Source organism: Rattus norvegicus, chromosome 4 (assembly GCF_021556685.1).
Source record: "Rattus norvegicus strain SHRSP/BbbUtx chromosome 4, alternate assembly SHRSP_T2T, whole genome shotgun sequence".
In the NCBI taxonomy this organism is placed as follows: domain Eukaryota; kingdom Metazoa; phylum Chordata; class Mammalia; order Rodentia; family Muridae; genus Rattus; species Rattus norvegicus.
The window spans coordinates 87109695-87129436 of record NC_141537.1 but is presented as its reverse complement, the minus strand read 5'-3'; the positions used below and the strand labels follow the sequence as shown (position 1 = coordinate 87129436).

General features: G+C 44.0%; 1 protein-coding gene across 1 annotated transcript in view; it reads right to left on the bottom strand.

The window, feature by feature from the left end:
• Positions 1-11028, bottom strand: part of Fkbp9 (FKBP prolyl isomerase 9) — a 57275-nt gene extending 46247 nt beyond the window's left edge. The window contains 1 exon segment of the mRNA NM_001007646.1: positions 10691-11028. Within this exon segment, the coding sequence (NP_001007647.1) occupies positions 10691-10911 (221 nt within the window). The 5' untranslated portion in view covers positions 10912-11028.
• Positions 11029-19742: the final 8714 nt, after the last annotated feature.

The window sequence follows — 19742 nt, the reverse complement described above, 5'->3', positions numbered from 1 at the left end:
GAAAGCACAGGGAAAGCCTCTCAGCATTGATTTTACAATGATTTCTTGGATAGCACCAAAGGCACAGGCTTGCTAAGGCAAAACTAGCCAAGTGGGATTATGGCAGACTTAAAAAGTCCTCGCAGTGCAGGAAATAATAGACAGGATGGAAAGACAACCTGCAGAACAGCAGCAAAGATATGCAAACCTCTCTGAGGTTTGACCCTGAAACGTCTCTCCCACAGACTCAGGTGGGGAAAGGCGAACCTTGTGCACCATTAGTGGGAATGGAAAGCAATCCGACTACTACAGAAAAGAGAATCCATTTTTAAAAAGTTAACTCAAAAGTGCACGAAGCCCCAAGAATCCCATTTATCCAAAAGAATTAAAAACAGATGCTGGCAGAGATATCTGCATAAACATGTTCACTACAGCACGATCCGTAACAGCCAAGAAACAGAAACGAACAAAATATCCATCTGTGACAAAGGGGAGAAACTACACAAAATGGAGAAAATAAAATAAAAGAATAATAATACGCTATGCACTACCTCTGAATCTTGAGGATATTTCATTAAGTGAAATGAACTAGCCAAGAAAGATAAACACTATGTTATGGTTCCACAAAGTACATGAAATAGACATGGTGGCACAAGACATTATAATCCCAGTACCTGACCAGCTAAGGCAGAAAGACACAAAGTTTGAACTCCAGGGCTGCCTGAGCTATATTGTGAGACCCTGTCTCAAAAATAAAACATAAAAACAATTTAAACTCATAGAAACAAAAGTAAAGTGTGATTATCAGGAAACTGGGGTGCAGGGAAAATGGGGAGGAACTGTTAGTGCATCTAGAGTAAGAGCTTTTAAGAAACAAGAAACCCTAGAGATCCACTGCATACCAACATGCATGTAATTCACACTACTACTGCATAAATGTTTAAATGGTTACATTGGTAAATTTTGTTTTTGAAAGAACAATAGCAAAGGGGCTATGTGCACAGATGTGTGCAGATACAGAACAGCACTGGGGACAGTGTAGTAGCAGAGCTAAGAAGGAAGTGACTTTATTATGCTGCAAAATTAAATTAGCACTTAAGAAAGTTGAGGCTGGAGCTGTCTACCTAGAGCTGGGGATGTAACTCAGCAGTGGAGTGCTTGCCTAGCTACAGGAAGCCCTGGACTCCATCCCCAACATCACAAGAATCACTTGATGATTCATGCCTGTGATTCCCAATATTCAGGAGGTGGAGACACAAGTATCAGAAGTCAAAGTCAGCAAATTTGAGACCCTGACTCAAAAAAGAGAAAAAAACAAACAACAACAAAAAGATCCAGCCATGGCACTATTACTGAAAATAAGTAAAACCCATCATACTCGACTCAGGAAATTGTCTATACAGAAGCATACATTATTTTCTAACATATTACTTAACATAAATAAGCACTTAGTATCTCTATTCCTATAGTGTCCGGGGTAATAGGCTGTACCTCTGAATATGGGGTAATGGGCTGTACCTCTGAATACGGGATTAGGCAAGGTTATAGCAAAAGAGAACATTTGAAGGAACACATGCCAAGTCTGTGGGCTGGTGCACGCCTGAATCCAAGCAGTGGAAAAACTGAAGTGAGAAGACTAAAGCCATTCTGGGCTACAGAGCAAGACCATACCTCTAGAAAAGGTAATAAAAATAAATAAACAAGGGATGGAGAGATGGCTCAGTGGTTAAGAGCTCATCCTGCTGCTGCAGAGGACCCAGTTGGGTGACTCACAATCATCTGTGATTCCAGTTCCAGGGAATCTGACACCTGGCCTCCTTGTGTACCTGCAAATACAAGCCCAAACGCATACATGTAATCTTTAGAAACAGCTAATTCTTTAAAAATAAATAACCGAAGAACAAGTAGTAAAAGGAAGCCATAAAGTCACATATACCTCCCCTTCAAAAGGATTAAGGGGACAGTAAAGATGGTCAAAACAGCCCATGGATGGCAATAAAACTTGGGAGAATTGAAAGCTAATAGGAGAACAGAGTGGATCTTACTGAAAAGTCACAGAAGAAAGAGTCTATAAAATAGGATGTGGCCAAAGACCCATCAGGCTGGCCTCCTAGAACCTGGAAAGGCTGGAGCAAGACAGAAGGAAGTCCACTGTGCAACTAGAGAACACACCTGTCCAGGTGTCCCTGCTCAGATCTTAGAAGCTGGGCAGCTGGAATTTTAAGTTATAAAATTACCTAACCAAGATAGATAGATAGATAGATAGATAGATAGATAGATAGATAGATAGATAGATATCACTATTATTTATTCATTATACTTGGAATTAAATCCATGGCTTCACATTCTTCTAAAATGTTTTTAATATGTGTCTTAGTCAGGGTTTCTATTCCTGACCAAACATCATGATCAAGAAGCAAGTTAGGGGAGGCTGGAGAGATGGTTCAGCAGTTAGGAGTACTGACTGCTCTTCCAGAGGTCCTGAGTTCAAATCCCAGCAACCAATTGGTGGCTCACAACCATCTATAATGAAATCTAGTGCCCTCTTCTGGTGTGTCTAAGACAGCTACAGTGTACTTAAATACATTAAACAAATAAATCTGAAGAGGAGGAAGAGGAGGAAGAAGAAGGAGGAGGAGGAGGAAGAGGAGGAAGAGGAGAAAGAGGAGGAGGAGGAGGAAGAGGAGGAAGAGGAGAAAGAGGAGGAGGAGGAGGAGGAAGAGGAGGAGGAGAAAGAGGAGGAGGAGGAGGAGGAAGAGGAGAAAGAGGAGGAGGAGGAGGAGGAAGAGGAGGAGGAGGAGAAAGAGGAGGAGGAGGAAGAGGAGGAGGAGGAGAAAGAGGAGGAGGAGGAGGAGGAAGAGGAGGAGGAGGAGAAAGAGGAGGAGGAGGAAGAGGAGGAGGAGGAGAAAGAGGAGGAGGAGGAAGAGGAGGAAGAGGAGGAGGAGGAGAAAGAGGAGGAAGAGGAGGAGGAGGAGAAAGAGGAGGAGGAGGAAGAGGAAGAAGAGGAGGAGGAGGAGGAGGAGGAGGAGGAGGAGAAGAAGAAGAAGAAGAAGAAGAAGAAGAAGAAGAAGAAGAAGAAGAAGAAGAAGAAGAAGAAGAAGAAGCAGCAGCAGCAAGTTAGAGAGGAAAGGGGTTTATTCAGCTTGCACTTCTACATTGCTGTTCATCACTAAAGGGAGTCAGAACTCACACAGGGTAGAAATCTGGAGGCAGGAGCTGATGCAGAGGCCATGGAGGAGTACTGCTTACTTGCTCGCTTCCCCTGGCTTGCTCAGCTTGCTTTCTTAGAGAACCCAGGACCACCAGCCCAGGAATGGCACAACCCACAATGGGCTGGGTCCTTCCTCATCGATCACTAATTGAGAAAATGCCTGATAGCTGGATCTCATGGATGCATTTGCTCAAGGGAGGCTCCTTTCTCTGTTGACACCCAAAACCAGTCAGTACAATATGTATGAGTGTTCTGCAGCATGTATATGTGTGCCACATGTGTGCCTGGTGTCTATGAATGCCAGAAGAGGAGGGCATGAGATCCCATGGAATCACAGAGCACTGTAAGGCAGCATGTGTGTTCTGGAAATAGAACCTGGGTCCTCTGGAAGAAAAAAAGACTGCCTTACATTGCTACCATTGAGCTACACCTCCAGCCTATATTATGTATTGTGTTAATTTTTTACATAAATTCATGGGGCTGGAGAGAAGAAGGCTCATGGTTAAGAGCATTTGCTACTCTAGCAGAGAGGAAGCTTTGGTTTTGGTTCCCCCTACCCACGTGATACTTCGTAACTCTAGTTCCAGGGGACCCAATGCTCTCTGCTGAGCTCTAAAGGTTCCTATATGCACGCGGTGCACAATTCACATAAATAAACGTTAAAAATAAATGTTTTTAGAACTAAAATTAAATGGCTTGTGTTTGTACCATTCTTTGTTGAAATCACTCTTATTTCAGATCCAGAGACAAAAGAGAAATGGCCATCCCAGAGGACGCAGACAATTCACCTCTTAGTTCTATTATACACATCAACTAGGAGAAAGAGTTTACTTTAAATTCTAGTTTAAGATTCTGTTTAAACCATTAAAAGCTGACAACAATGTTTTTGAACATTATAGAGACTACCCAGGCTGGTACAGCAGCCCCACCCACTCCAGCGGCTGAGGCAGGAAGATCTCTAGAACCCATGAACTTGAGGCAATCATGGGTGACACTGGGAGATCCCTATCTCAAAAATAAACAGTCCAAGCATGGTGACAAACACCTGCAATGCCCATATTTTAGAGACTGGGACAGGAAGATATCAAGTTTGAGTCCAGCTGGGATGGAGAGAATCCTCCCAACCCTATCTCAAAACAACACAAAAAAAGAATATCCAAGACTGCCTCACCTGGGATCTGCTTCACATAGCAATTGTGGCCCTGACATAGCCGCCCTTAGTGAACTAAAACTCTCCTTGCAGGGCGACTCGTCCCACGCCCTGGAGACATCCCTCCACTGAGAACGGATCCAGCTGCAGGCCCAAAGAGGCAGGCAAGGTCTGACTTCCCGACCTCCCACTCTCTGCACCATACACACTCCTAGAGGTGGCTAGGCCTCCAGACGCATTGTGCAAGCGTATTTCTCCCAAGTAGCCACGTCGACCAGCAGCGAATGGGACCTGGCAGGACAAAGGCACCAGTAAATGATCTGGCAAGCTACCTGTCTACTGCCCAGATGGAAAAATGAAAGAAGGTTGCAATGAAGGAAGAGAAGGACGAACAAGCAGGCAGGACACGGGATGACCTCCAGCACATTAAAATACTAAGGAAACGCTTCAAAGCAGAGTCGAGCTGTCCCATTCTGTTAAAAAGTATTACTCTTAGGCAGTTGCACAAATTAAAAAGTTGCGTTCCCATAGATAATTCTTAACAAGGGTTTGGTCAGAAAAACACACCCAAGTCTAGCCATTCATATGCATGCATAGTAACCTGCACTGCCCGACAGAAACAAAGCCCTGCCAATATATCATCCCAGGGTGGGGCGGCTCGTCAACCTGCCAGTGGCCTCAAGGGACCTTCATAGGAAGAGTACTTTCCCCTGATTCAGATGCCGCCCTCGGGCTCATACCTCACTGGCAGCACCCTAGCATCAACTCTTTTGCCACCTTACACTCACTGTGTGAGCGTGCTCAGACTAGCTGCTAATCGTTTCTCCCAGTCCACCCAGATGCTACCCAGCTCAGTGGCTCTTCTCAGAGGACCAGGCCTACTGAAGCAATGAACCTGGGTCCCATCTTAAACAGGTTTATAGCTGAATGGCCATACAAGAGGCACCTCACCCAAATGCAACCAACCAAATTCTCTCCCAGGAATCCGGACTTGAGATAGGGTCTGGTTAATCTTGGGTACCATATGGAGAACTGGCTTTCTTTTGAGAAAACCTCCTATGCAGTCAGTCCCTTGGGGATCTGAAGACAGTCATCAACTCATGTTTCTGGAATTTCTTACAGCAGCAGGGACGATTCCAACAAATTCCTTCTGCACTCTGCTCTAGTCAGCTGGAATTGGTTTGTGACAAGGGCATGGCTTTTCTCTGTGTCTATTCTGCTGCAGCCCAACATTAGAAACTCAATTGAATAATTATGCAAAATAATATTGCAATGAGACTAATTGTAAGGGTCCCTTATTCATAATCTATCCACGGAAGAACTCCTGGATACTACTCCTCTACACAAAAACCTCTAATAGCTACCAGGACTTCTATGGAACAGTTCCTCCACACCTGAGCAGGTCTAGGGCTCCTGTCTCCTGATCCAACTATCAAGGACTTTTTTTCTTTTCTCTGTTCCTTGATCATGATACTGTTCATGCCTAAGCTTTACACACACCTCTTTCTCTCTTAAGCACACGCTCTACATTGAAGAAATAAAATCCAGTCCATGCTCAGGATCTATCTCAAGCATCAGGTTTCCCCACAAAGCCTTCCCCAGCAGACAGAAAACCCCTTCTCATTAGAGCTGGCAGAGGCATGGATGTCTGCCCCTCGCTTGGCAGTCTCTGTATGCCAGGTGACTTATATGAGACACAGAGAGTCTAGCACGGAGTCTAGAAGTTATTTATTATCCAGATGACCAAGGTAATCGTACCTGTCTGAGCCCCGTGCTTCATCCCCCTCCTCAGCCTCCCTCAGCTCTATCTGCCTCAATAGCTCTCAACTACTACTATTTTGCTGCATAACTTAGAGAATGTGTGTTTTTTCCAGTAGAAATGTATGCTTCATAAGGTCAGGGATTCTGTTTTAATCACTACCACCTCTCCAGAACCTGGAAGAGTACTTACTCAGTAAGTGTCTGTTTCATGAATAAGCAGTGGGTGACTAAATGGAAACATAGTGAACTGATGAGCTTCATCAAATCTTTAGTTCTTTGAGAGCAATGGTTCTCAAAGTCCTATCTTCTAGACAGCTGGACCAGTAGGGAACTTGTCTTAAAGGCAAATGCTTCTTGGACCCAAACCCCCAGAGCTAGCAAACCAGAAACTGTGTAACAATCTCTGTGGGCGATTTGGGTGCATTTAGTTTTAGAAAGCTTAGAGCAGCACAAGTTGACCTACCTACATGCAGTGGGTATCACAGACATGAAGGCTGCGAATGAACCAGAGAGAGGACTTTCTTGCCAGAATAATGAAAATGGTTTAGTCCCAGAAAGAAATCAGAGCACTCCAAAGTGTTGTTTCCCTTCCTCTCATGCCTAGAAATGCACTGGAACTCTTAAAGATGGTGCTGGGAAGGAAGGCTAGGGGCTCCACAACACCACCAGGTGGAAGCCGCTGTCAGCTTGCCTCTGCCACAGTGGACACAGGAATACATTAACAGGCCCACAGTGGCTAAACAAAGTCACATCCAAACAGCAGTCAGGGGCTGCTGGTCCTAATCATCTTTGTAGCTGTGAATGCCCATATGCAGAAAAGTACCATTGGCTTCAAGTGTCGGACAGAGACACAGAAAAAGAAAACAAAACAAAACACAACAATAACAACAACAACAACAACAACACCCAAAACCTGTGGTACAAGGTTCTCTTACTGCTTATGAGCACAAGTCCTCAATTTCTTTCTCTTGTTAACAGATAGTTATTGGGGGTGGGGGCATTACGTCATCAGGAGAGGCAGCAAACACCTCTACCCACTGAGCCATCTCATCAGCCTGACAGTTGCCATTTTCTTCTGGCAAAACCACCAAGGCAGCTAACGTCCAAACTCCTAGAGTTTTCCTCTCTACACACACCTTGTACAAGGCCATCAAAGTTTTGGGCTGGAGAGATGATGGCTTAGTGGAAAATTTCACACTGCTCTTTAAGCAGGCATGGGAGTGGTTCCCAGCAGTATGTCAGGCAGCACACAACTGCCTGTAACTCCAGCTCTCGTGGATCTGACAACTCTGGCCTCTGAGGGAAGAGTGGATATGCATGTGCCCACATCCACACACAGACACATAATTACAAATAATATTAAAAAAAACTTTTTTAAAATTAAAAAGAGACTTTCACCCTCATATCCTAACATTCCACACATTCCAAAGGATCAGAGACCTGAGAGGGAATCTGTGAAAGAGCTCCTCTGTGGCTTGCCCTTCACAGTCTGTCTCCTGTTGGCACCCACTTCTGAAAGGGAAATCTGATCCCTGAGGCCAAAACTCAAAGTGCTCAAGGTCTTTCTACTGTCCTTACAAGGTTCAAACCTCAACAGCCAGAAAGCAAGGTCTCACCAAAGCTGGCCCACTCCTGGCTGTTACACTGTTTCCAATAAATATGCATAATTCTATGTCAATGAAGAGTTTTTAAAGTCTATTCAATGTTTTTAAATCTTTCCCTCCAGCCTCCTCTTACTTTTCCCACTTGTCACTGCCCCACTCTGACACCGAACCAACCAGGCCTCGATTTGACGACACCATGCACCCCCTCCACACCCTTCTACCAGCCATACTACCTCCCCAACCAAATTCTGCTCCTAAGCTCTCCCTAGAAGCTCTTTTTGACTCTTCCTTGGGGCTTATCCCTGCAATCTAGGAACTCCATCCTGACCACCCACCTGTTGCACACACATAACATAGAGTTAAACCTTTTATTTGAGTTCACTCCTTCTTGCCTTTCTTCCACCATTTTTACGGCAGACTACAGAACACAGATTATGGTCATAAACCACCTGCATGAAGATCCCACATGACCACCCAATTCTCAGGTGCCTTGGGCAACTCATTTGGATATTCTCAGCCTTACTTTCTTATTCTGTAATGAGATATCTTCCTTGCTGTCTTCTGAGAGTAGGAGAATTCTTCTGAGATGGAAATAATTAAAATATGTGAAGGCCCAGGGTAAAACTAGGTATGGCCTCTTGTGAAAGAGAGCAGGCTCTGCTCTTCTTCTTGTGCCCGAATCCATATTTTGTAATTACTTGCCTGCACTAAATGACAGTCTCAGAGAGGAGTGTGTAAGACTAGAACTCGTAAGGATAGACAGTGCGTAAATGCTATGGTTGTACCATTGCTCTCCCACTGTCCTATTAGTTATCCCGAGAGAGTAGAACTCATTCTAATGGGAATTATTAATTATCCTCAGTTCAAGCAAAAATTTACTTTGTAATGAAAGGAACAAATGAAAGCCATACAAATAACCAATGAGCAGATGAATAGATGCTCAACCGCTTCACGGAAATGAAGATCAAAACCTTAATGATGGGTCAGCAATACGGCGCAGCCAGGAACAGAGATTGCCAGCAAGCCCTACTCGATGAGTTCAATCCCCACGATGCACAGAGTAAAAGGAGAGAATCAACACCAGCAAACTGAGCTCTGACCTCCACCTTTGTTTGCACTGTGGCATACATATGCATGTATAGGTGTAGATTCGAGCTTGCATAAACACACACACACACACACACACACACACACACACAATCTAACTAATTAAATAAATATAAATGTTTGGGGGGGTTGTTGTTTTTTTGTTTTTTTGTTTTTTTTTTGTCTTTTGGTTTGGTTTGGTTGGTTGGTTGGTTGGTTGGTTGGTTGGTTGGTTGGCTGTTTGGTTTTGTAAGGCAGAGTCTTGCTATGCAGCTCTGGCTATCCTGGAACATGTTATGTAGACCAGGCTGGCCTCCAACTCACAGAAACCTGCCTGCCTCTACCTCTCAAATGCTGGGATTAAAGGTGTGCACCACAGCTGGAAAATATAATTTTTAAAAAGACAACAAAAATGTTAAAAAGGAACATGAAGAACTAGAAACACTGACGGAGGGAATGACAAGTGAGTGAATTATGGAAAACAACTGTAGTTACTTTTCAGATTCTGGACCTCAAAAACCCAAACACACATACATCCCATTTGATTCAACAATTCTACTCCTGAGTATACATCGGAAAGAAATAAAATGTATGTTCAAAAGAACTTAATATCATATAATCTATGTTTTCAGGGTTTTTCTTTTTTTTACATATTATGTATTTTGGGGGGAGGAGGAATGCCATGATATCCATGTGCAGGTTAGAGGCCAACTTGTGGGATTCGATTTTCTCCTTCCACTGTGAGAGTCCCAGGGACTGAATTTAAGTCATCAAGCTTGTCAGCGAGTGCCTTAACCACTGAGCCATCTCAGGAGCGCTATACATTCTAGGAGAACGGCACAGCGTGGGAATACCCCAATAAAGTTGGGTTGGTATAAAAACTACCAACGAAACAACGGTATGACTAGGTCTGGGGATATAACTCAGAAATAGAGAGCCTGGCTAGAATGTACAGTCCTGGGTTCAATCTTGCTATGTGTCCCAAAAAACAATTAGCACTAAGGATGACCGTATCTAAGCACTTGCTTCGTGCCACATAGTACCAACAAACTAAAATGCTTTTACAGATTCACTACCTGGAATTTCAAAAAAGACAAGTGTGGCTGCTTGTGTTTGTACATACATAAGCCCACTCAGGCACATAGCAGAGGCTCAGCAGTCCCCTGCCCAATGGCTGGTTCACCATGAGGGCACAGCCCAGGGTTAGTAATAGCAGCCGCAACTGAAGTGAGCTGAAGACTTAAAAACAAATTACATGGGCAAGCCACTGGGCTGCTCCAGGCCATCTCTCCCGCATTTTTTGTAAAGCCGGAAGCGGGGGGCACAGGAGTTACACACAGGCACAGCATTTGAATTCCCATCGCCTCAATTCAATATTTGCACAAGCCTCACTGGTCTTGGTTCCTTCGTTGGTTTTTTGTTTTTTTTTAAAGGAACACAAGGTTCTTGTAACTCCCCAAAGATTTAAATGAGCTCATGCATATTTATATATATACAAAACAGACCAGTGCCTAACATCTCAACAGTCCAGTACAGTGGCTGTGATTATGGGACACACCTACCTCCTCCCGCTCCCAGTGGTCAGTGCTAAGGCTAGGTTGATTGGACAATCCAGGGGTGAAACTCAGGGACCAGTCAAAAGGGACCACCAAGAGAGCAGGCAAGCATCACCCATTCTAGGAGGTCTCACTGAGTGGCCATTTTACAAGTCTGAAAAACATGTGCCGTTGTCGGGGCAGAAAGAAAAGGAGGAATTGTCGGGTCCGCAATCTCAAGGTCCCACCTACCGCTGTGGTCAGGGACAGAAGGCTCAGCCCACCTCCAGAGGCATGGGAGGGCGGTGGAGGGGGCAGGGGCGGGCTGGTAGAGGTTCTTGGGGAGTGAGGAGACCCGGGTTACCTGGAGTCGAACTTCTGACCGTCGAGGAAAGTCCCCACATAGTGGTAGCGCACGAAGTCACCGCTGCGCACCGTGCGCGGACACTCGTCAGGCACAAAGCTCCGCTGGATCTGAAGCTCCGAACTCACAGCCAGGCCCAAGACGGGGGCCGCCTGCCCGGTCACCCAGAGCAGCAGCAGGAGCAGGGACCAGCGCCGCCAGCCCCGGGCCCCGAATGCCATCGCGCGGCCTGAAAAAGTGAGGCGAGGGGCAAGGCTGGGCGCGCCGCGCCGATGCAAACGTGGAAAGGTCTCCCGGCTGGCCCCGGGTCTCAGCGCCCGCCCCCCGCCGCCCGCGTCCGCCCCCTGCGGGGCGGAGGGGAGGAGCCCGGCCCAGCCCTAGGGGCGTCGACCGGCCGGGACACTGGAGCTTAGGAATTCCTCTGCCCTCCCCTCCTCCAGAAACCTAGAGACGACCGCTCCGACTGCCAGGCCCCGCGCCTGAGCACGGAGGGTCCCAAGAGACGCTATGGAGACTCCTACGTAGCAGCGGATCCAGTTTCCCCTTGCTGCTCTGGGAAAGGAAGGAAACTTAAAAGGAGTCTTTTTAAAAACTTAGTTACTGTACACAATAAACAGGCTGGAACCATCCCTCAGGATGTTTTTGAGTTGCTGTGGATTAATGTGATCAGTGAATGTACGTTCCTGAACATGTGACAGCTTGGCTAAAGCTCCAAATCCACAAGCTACCTCTAGTTAGATGCATCCTCGATTTGTTAAAACGTTGGAATATTAAAAGTAAATCACCAGGGCTTTCTCAATTCGTTTTGGAAAGTTAGCAGATAATCCAGATACCAAAACCTAGTAAAGACACCAACGAACGAGAAACATGAGCAATGGGCACCAAACAAGTTTAATTTTTTTTTTTTAAAGCAAAGGTGCTGAGTGAAACGTAAGCAAATGAAATACAGCAGCTACTCTAGTGAGCTGAGTTAACAAAGTTTCAGAGATATCTGCAAAGTGAAGAGAATATTTTTTAAGCATAAAGCTTATTATTAGAATCCAGCAATCTAATGAGAACCTACAGATGCCCCCCCCCCCAAGTTAGTTACCAGTTTTCTAGTGTTAAAAAAAAAAATCTGTACTTACTTAGCTCCAAGTTAAATCAAAAAGAAAGAGAAAAGAAGAGAAAAGAAAAGGTGCTTCTCAGCTCCACATTGCTTCCCTGGACCCTGAAGATGAAGACCACAATCTTTTAGAATCACGCAACCTGGAAATCAATAAAATCTTTCTTTACTCCCAGACAGTGCTCTTAACTACTGAGCCATCTTTCCAGGGCTCCCTTCCAGCTTTTCTCCAATAGTTTCATGGCTTATATCTAAGTCTTTGATCCATTTTGTGTTGACCTTTGTATACAGCAAAAGATACGGTTCTAGTTTATCCAGCATAGAAGCGTATTCAGTTTCCCGGCACCATTCATAGAAGAGAAGGTACTTTACTCAGGGGGTATTCTTGCTGCCTTGTGGAAAAATCAGATGGCTATGTATACGTGTGCGCGCCTGGGATTGAAGTCTTGTCTTACAAGTGCTTGGTAATGGATCCAGGGCAAAGATAAGCCGTCCCAGAGTCTCAGGTGGGTAGGAGGACCTGGATTCGATACCAGCACCCGTGTGGCAGCTAACAACTGACTGGAACTCCAGTTCCAGGGGACCTTAGGCCCTCTTCTGACATCTGTGGGCATTGCAGATCTGGTACAGAGCTACACAGGCAGGCAAAGCACCCATACAACTGAAGTAAATATAAAGATTGTTTTTAAAAGGAAAACATAAAGAAACACTTCAGGACATTGGTCTAAATGTTGATTTTTTTAAGGCTCCAAAAGCATGGCAAGCAAAAGTAAAAGACACATAGGATTATATTAAATCTACAGTTGCCATTAAAAAAATCATGCTCAAGCAAAGGAAACAACAAAGGACGAAGTCTCTGGATGGGAGGATGTATTTGTATCCTGTTCATCCCATGAGGGATTCATTTTTAAAATATTAGAATCTCAAATAGTCAAGGGGCTTAGAAGGAGGTTCAGTTCTTGACAACGTCAATCTCCTTACATGTGTGCAATTTCCTGGTTCCACACCCCAGCTCCACAATGAATAAGTAAATGCATAAACAAATAAATAAACAAATAGACTTTTCTCGAGGATAAATGAATTTGTGCTGTGTGTGTTTATTTTTTCAAGGTTTTTTTTTCCTTTTTTTCTTTTTTTTTTTTATTAACTTGAGTATTTCTTATATACATTTCGAGTGTTATTCCCTTTCCCGGTTTCCGGGCAAACATCCCCCTCCCCCCTCCCCTCCCTTATGGGTGTTCCCCTCCCAACCCTCCCCCCATTGCCGCCCTCCCCCCATAGACTAGTTCACTGGGGGTTCAGTCTTAGCAGGACCCAGGGCTTCCCCTTCCACTGGTGCTCTTACTAGGATATTCATTGCTACCTATGGGGTCAGAGTCCAGGGTCAGTCCATGTATAGTCTTTAGGTAGTGGCTTAGTCCCTGGAAGCTCTGGTTGCTTGGCATTGTTGTACTTTTGGGGTCTCGAGCCCCTTCAAGCTCTTCCAGTTCTTTCTCTGATTCCTTCAATAGGGGACCTATTCTCAGTTCAGTGGTTTGCTGCTTGCATTCGCCTCTGTATTTGCTGTATTCTGGCTGTGTCTCTCAGGAGAGATCTACATCCGGCTCCTGTCGGTCTGCACTTCTTTGCTTCATCCATCTTGTCTAATTGGGTGGCTGTATATGTATGGGCCACATGTGGGGCAGGATCTGAATGGGTGTTCCTTCAGTCTCTGTTTTAATCTTTGCCTCTCCCTTCCCTGCCAAGGGTATTCTTTTTCCTCATTTAAAGAAGGAGTGAAGCATTCACATTTTGATCATCCGTCTTGAGTTTCATTTGTTCTAGGGATCTAGGGTAATTCAAGAATTTGGGCTAATAGCCACTTATCAATGAGTGCATACCATGTATGTCTTTCTGTGATTGGGTTAGCTCACTCAGGATGATATTTTCCAGTTCCAACCATTTGCCTACGAATTTCATAAACTCGTTGTTTTTGATAGCTGAGTAATATTCCATTGTGTAGATGTACCACATTTTCTGTATCCATTCCTCTGTTGAAGGGCATCTGGGTTCTTTCCAGTTTCTGGCTATTATAAATAAGGCTGCGATGAACATAGTGGAGCACGTGTCTCTTTTATAGGTTGAGGCATCTTTTCGGTATATGCCCAAGAGAGGTATAACTGGATCCTCAGACAGTTCAATGTCCAATTTTCTGAGGAACCTCCAGACTGATTTCCAGAATGGTTTTACCAGTCTGCAATCCCACCAACAGTGGAGGAGTGTTCCTCTTTCTCCACATCCTCGCCAGCATCTGCTGTCACCTGAGTTTTTGATCTTAGCCATTCTCACTGGTGTGAGGTGAAATCTCAGGGTTGTTTTGATTTGCGTTTCCCTTATGACTAAAGATGTTGAACATTTCTTTAGGTGTTTCTCAGCCATTCGGCATTCCTCAGCTGTGAATTGTTTGTTTAGCTCTGAACCCCATTTTTAATAGGGTTATTTGTTTCCCTGCGGTCTAACTTCTTGAGTTCTTTGTATATTTTGGATATAAGGCCTCTATCTGTTGTAGGATTGGTAAAGATCTTTTCCCAATCTGTTGGTTGCCGTTTTGTCCTAACCACAGTGTCCTTTGCCTTACAGAAGCTTTGCAGTTTTATGAGATCCCATTTGTCGATTCTTGATCTTAGAGCATAAGCCATTGGTGTTTTGTTCAGGAAATTTTTTCCAGTGCCCATGTGTTCCAGATGCTTCCCTAGTTTTTCTTCTATTAGTTTGAGTGTGTCTGGTTTGATGTAGAGGTCCTTGATCCACTTGGACTTAAGCTTTGTACAGGGTGATAAGGATGGATCGATCTGCATTCTTCTACATGTTGCCCTCCAGTTGAACCAGCACCATTTGCTGAAAATGCTATCTTTTTTCCATTGGATGGTTTTGGCCCCTTTGTCAAAAATCAAGTGACCATAGGTGTGTGGGTTCATTTCTGGGTCTTCAATTCTATTCCATTGGTCTATCTGTCTGTCTCTGTACCAATACCATGCAGTTTTTATCACTATTGCTCTGTAATACTGCTTGAGTTCAGGGATAGTGATTCCCCCTGAAGTCCTCTTATTGTTGAGGATAGCTTTAGCTATCCTGGGTTTTTTGTTATTCCAGATAAATTTGCAAATTGTTCTGTCTAACTCTTTGAAGAATTGGATTGGTATTTTGATGGGGATTGCATTGAATCTGTAGATTGCTTTTGGTAAAATGGCCATTTTTACTATATTAATCCTGCCAATCCATGAGCATGGGAGATCTTTCCATCTTCTGAGGTCTTCTTCAATTTCTTTCCTCAGTGTCTTGAAGTTCTTATTGTACAGATCTTTTACTTGCTTGGTTAAAGTCACACCGAGGTACTTTATATTATTTGGGTCTATTATGAAGGGTGTCGTTTCCCTAATTTCTTTCTCGGCTTGTTTCTCTTTTGAATAGAGGAAGGCAACTGATTTATTTGAGTTAATTTTATACCCAGCCACTTTGCTGAAGTTGTTTATCAGCTTTAGTAGTTCTCTGGTGGAACTTTTGGGATCACTTAAATATACTATCATGTCATCTGCAAATAGTGATATTTTGACCTCTTCTTTTCCGATCTGTATCCATTTGATCTCCTTTTGTTGTCTGATTGCTCTGGCTAGAACTTCAAGAACTATATTGAATAAGTAGGGAGAGAGTGGGCAGCCTTGTCTAGTCCCTGATTTTAGTGGGATTGCTTCAAGTTTCTCTCCATTTAGTTTAATGTTAGCAACTGGTTTGCTGTATATGGCTTTTACTATGTATAGGTATGGGCCTTGAATTCCTATTCTTTCCAGGACTTTTATCATGAAGGGGTGTTGAATTTTGTCAAATGCTTTCTCAGCATCTAATGAAATGATCATGTGGTTCTGTTCTTTCAGTTTGTTTCTATAATGGATCACGTTGATGGTTTTCCGTATATTAAACCATCCCTGCATGCCTGGGATGAAGCCTACTTGATCATGGTGGATGATTGTTTTGATGTGCTCTTGAATTCGGTTTGCCAGAATTTTATTGAGTATTTTTGCGTCGATATTCATAAGGGAAATTGGTCTGAAGTTCTCTTTCTTTGTTGTGTCTTTGTGTGGTTTAGGTATAAGAGTAATTGTGGCTTCGTAGAAGGAATTCGGTAGGGATCCATCTGTTTCAATTTTGTGGAATAGTTTGGATAATATTGGTATGAGGTCTTCTATGAAGGTTTGATAGAATTCTGCACTAAACCCATCTGGACCTGGGCTCTTTTTGGTTGGGAGACCTTTAATGACTGCTTCTATTTCCTTAGGAGTTATGGGGTTGTTTAACTGGTTTATCTGTTCCTGATTTAACTTCGATACCTGGTATCTGTCTAGGAAATTGTCCATTTCCTGAAGATTTTCAAATTTTGTTGAATATAGGTTTTTATAGTAAGATCTGATGATTTTTTGAATTTCCTCTGAATCTGTAGTTATGTCTCCCTTTTCATTTCTGATTTTGTTAATTTGGACGCACTCTCTGTGTCCTCTCATTAGTCTGGCTAAGGGTTTATCTATCTTGTTGATTTTCTCAAAGAACCAACTTTTGGTTCTGTTGATTCTTTCTATGGTCCTTTTTGTTTCTACTTGGTTGATTTCAGCTCTGAGTTTGATTATTTCCTGCCTTCTACTCCTCCTGGGTGTATTTGCTTCTTTTTGTTCTAGAGCTTTTAGGTGTGCTGTCAAGCTGCTGACATATGCTCTTTCCTGTTTCTTTCTGCAGGCACTCAGCGCTATGAGTTTTCCTCTTAGCACAGCTTTCATTGTGTCCCATAAGTTTGAGTATGTTGTATCTTCATTTTCATTAAATTCTAAAAAGTTTTTAATTTCTTTATTTCTTCCTTGACCAGGTTATCATTGAGTAGAGCATTGTTCAATTTCCACGTATATGTGGGCATTCTTCCCTTATTGTTATTGAAGACCAGTTTTAGGCCGTGGTGGTCCGATAGCACGCATGGGATTATTTCTATCTTTCTGTACCTGTTGAGGCCCGTTTTTTGACCAATTATATGGTCAATTTTGGAGAAAGTACCATGAGGAGCTAAGAAGAAGGTATAACCTTTTGCTTTAGGATAGAATGTTCTATAAATGTCCGTTAAGTCCATTTGGCTCATGACTTCTCTTAGTCTGTCGACATCACTGTTTAATTTCTGTTTCCATGATCTGTCCATTGATGAGAGTGGGGTGTTGAAATCTCCCACTATTATTGTGTGAGGTGCAATGTGTGTTTTGAGCTTTAGTAAGGTTTCTTTTACGTATGTAGGTGCCCTTGTATTTGGGGCATAGATATTTCGGATTGAGAGTTCATCTTGGTGGATTTTTCCTTTGATGAATATGAAGTGTCCTTCCTTATCTTTTTTGATGACTTTTAGTTGGAAATTGATTTTATTTGATATTAGAATGGCTACTCCAGCTTGCTTCTTCTGACCATTTGCTTGGAAAGTTGTTTTCCAGCCTTTCACTCTGAGGTAGTGTCTGTCTTTGTCTCTGAGGTGTGTTTCCTGTAGGCAGCAGAATGCAGGGTCCTCGTTGCGTATCCAGTTTGTTAATCTATGTCTTTTTATTGGGGAGTTGAGGCCATTGATATTGAGAGATATTAAGGAATAGTGATTATTGTTTCCCTTTATATTCATATTTGGATGTGAGGTTATGTTTGTGTGCTTTCATTCTCTTTGTTTTGTTGCCAAGACGATTAGTTTCTTGCTTCTTCTAGGGTATAGCTTGCCTCCTTATGTTGGGCTTTACCATTTATTATCCTTTGTAGTGCTGGATTTGTAGAAAGATATTGTGTAAATTTGGTTTTGTCATGGAATATCTTGGTTTCTCCATCAATGTTAATTGAGAGTTTTGCTGGATACAGTAACCTGGGCTGGCATTTGTGTTCTCTTAGGGTCTGTATGACATCAGTCCAGGATCTTCTGGCCTTCATAGTTTCTGGCGAGAAGTCTGGTGTGATTCTGATAGGTCTCCCTTTATATGTTACTTGACCTTTTTCCCTTACTGCTTTTAATATTCTTTCTTTATTTTGTGCGTTTGGTGTTTTGACAATTATGTGACGGGAGGTGTTTCTTTTCTGGTCCAATCTATTTGGAGTTCTGTAGGCTTCTTGTATGTCTATGGGTATCTCTTTTTTTAGGTTAGGGAAGTTTTCTTCTATGATTTTGTTGAAGATATTTACTGGTCCTTTGAGCTGGGAGTCTTCACTCTCTTCTATACCTATTATCTTTAGGTTTGATCTTCTCATTGCGTCCTGGATTTCCTGTATGTTTTGGACCAGTAGCTTTTTCTGCTTTACATTATCTTTGACAGTTGAGTCAATGATTTCTATGGAATCTTCTGCTCCTGAGATTCTCTCTTCCATCTCTTGTATTCTGTTGGTGAAGCTTGTATCTACAGCTCCTTGTCTCTTCTTTTGGTTTTCTATATCCAGGGTTGTTTCCATGTGTTCTTTCTTGATTGCTTCTATTTCCATTTTTAATTCCTTCAACTGTTTGATTGTGTTTTCCTGGAATTCTTTCAGGGATTTTTGTGTCTCCTCTCTATGGGCTTCTACTTGTTTATTTATGTTTTCCTGGAATTCTTTCAGGGATTTTTGCGATTCCTCTCTGTAGGCTTCTACTTGTTCTCTAAGGGAGTTCTTCATGTCTTTCTTGAAGTCCTCCAGCATCATGATCAAATATGATTTTGAAACTAGATCTTGCTTTTCTGGTGTGTTTGGATATTCCGTGTTTGCTTTGGTGGGAGAATTGGGCTCCGATGATGCCATGTAGTCTTGGTTTCTGTTGCTTGTGTTCCTGCGCTTGCCTCTCGCCATCAGATTATCTCTAGTGTTACTTTGTTCTGCTATTTCTGACAGTGGCTAGACTGTCCTATAAGCCTGTGTGTCAGGAGTGCTGTAGACCTGTTTCCCTCTCTTTCAGCCAGTTATGGGGACAGAGTGTTCTGCTTTCGGGCGTGTAGTTTTTCCTCTCTACAGGTCTTCAGCTGTTCCTGTGGGCCTGTGTCTTGAGTTCACCAGGCAGCTTTCTTGCAGCAGAAAATTTGGTCTTACCTGTGGTCCTGAGGCTCAAGTTCGCTCATGGGGTGCTGCCCACGGGCTCTCTGCAGCGGCAGCAATCAGGAAGACCTGTGCCGCCCCTTCCGGGAGCTTCAGTGCACCAGGGTTCCAGATGGTCTTTGGCTTTTTCCTCTGGCGTCCGAGATGTGTGTGCAGGGAGCAGTCTCTTCTGGTTTCCCAGGCTTGTCTGCCTCTCTGAAGGTTTAGCTCTCCCTCTCACGTGATTTGGGTGCAGAGAACTGTTTATCGGGTCTGTTTCTTTCAGGTTCCGGCGGTGTCTCAGGCAGGGGTCCTGCCGCTCCTGGGCCCTCCCCCACGGGAGCCCAGAGGCCTTATACAGTTTCCTCTTGGGCCAGGGATGTGGGCAGGGGTGAGCAGTGTTGGTGGTCTCTTCCGCTCTGCAGCCTCAGGAGTGCCCACCTGACCAGGCGGTTGGGTCTCTCTCTCACCGGGTCTGGGAGCAGAGAGCTGCTGCGGGCCGGGATCCGCGGGTGTGGGACTTCCGGTAAACACAGAACGTGCCCGGTCCTAGAGAAATTCTGCTTCCGTGTGTCCCAAGCTCACCAGGCAGCTTTCTTGCAGCAGAAATTTTGGTCTTACCTGTGGTCCCGAGGCTCAGGTTCGCTCGTGGGGTGCTGCCCAGGGGCTCTCTGCAGTGGCAGCAACCAGGAAGACCTGTGCCGCCCCTTCCGGGAGCTTCAGGTCACCAGGGTTCCAGATGGTCTTTGGCTTTTTCCTCTGGCGTCCGAGATGTGTGTGCAGGGAGCAGTCTCTTCTGGTTTCCCAGGCTTGTCTGCCTCTCTGAAGGTTTAGCTCTCCCTCCCACGGGATTTGGGTGCAGAGAACTGT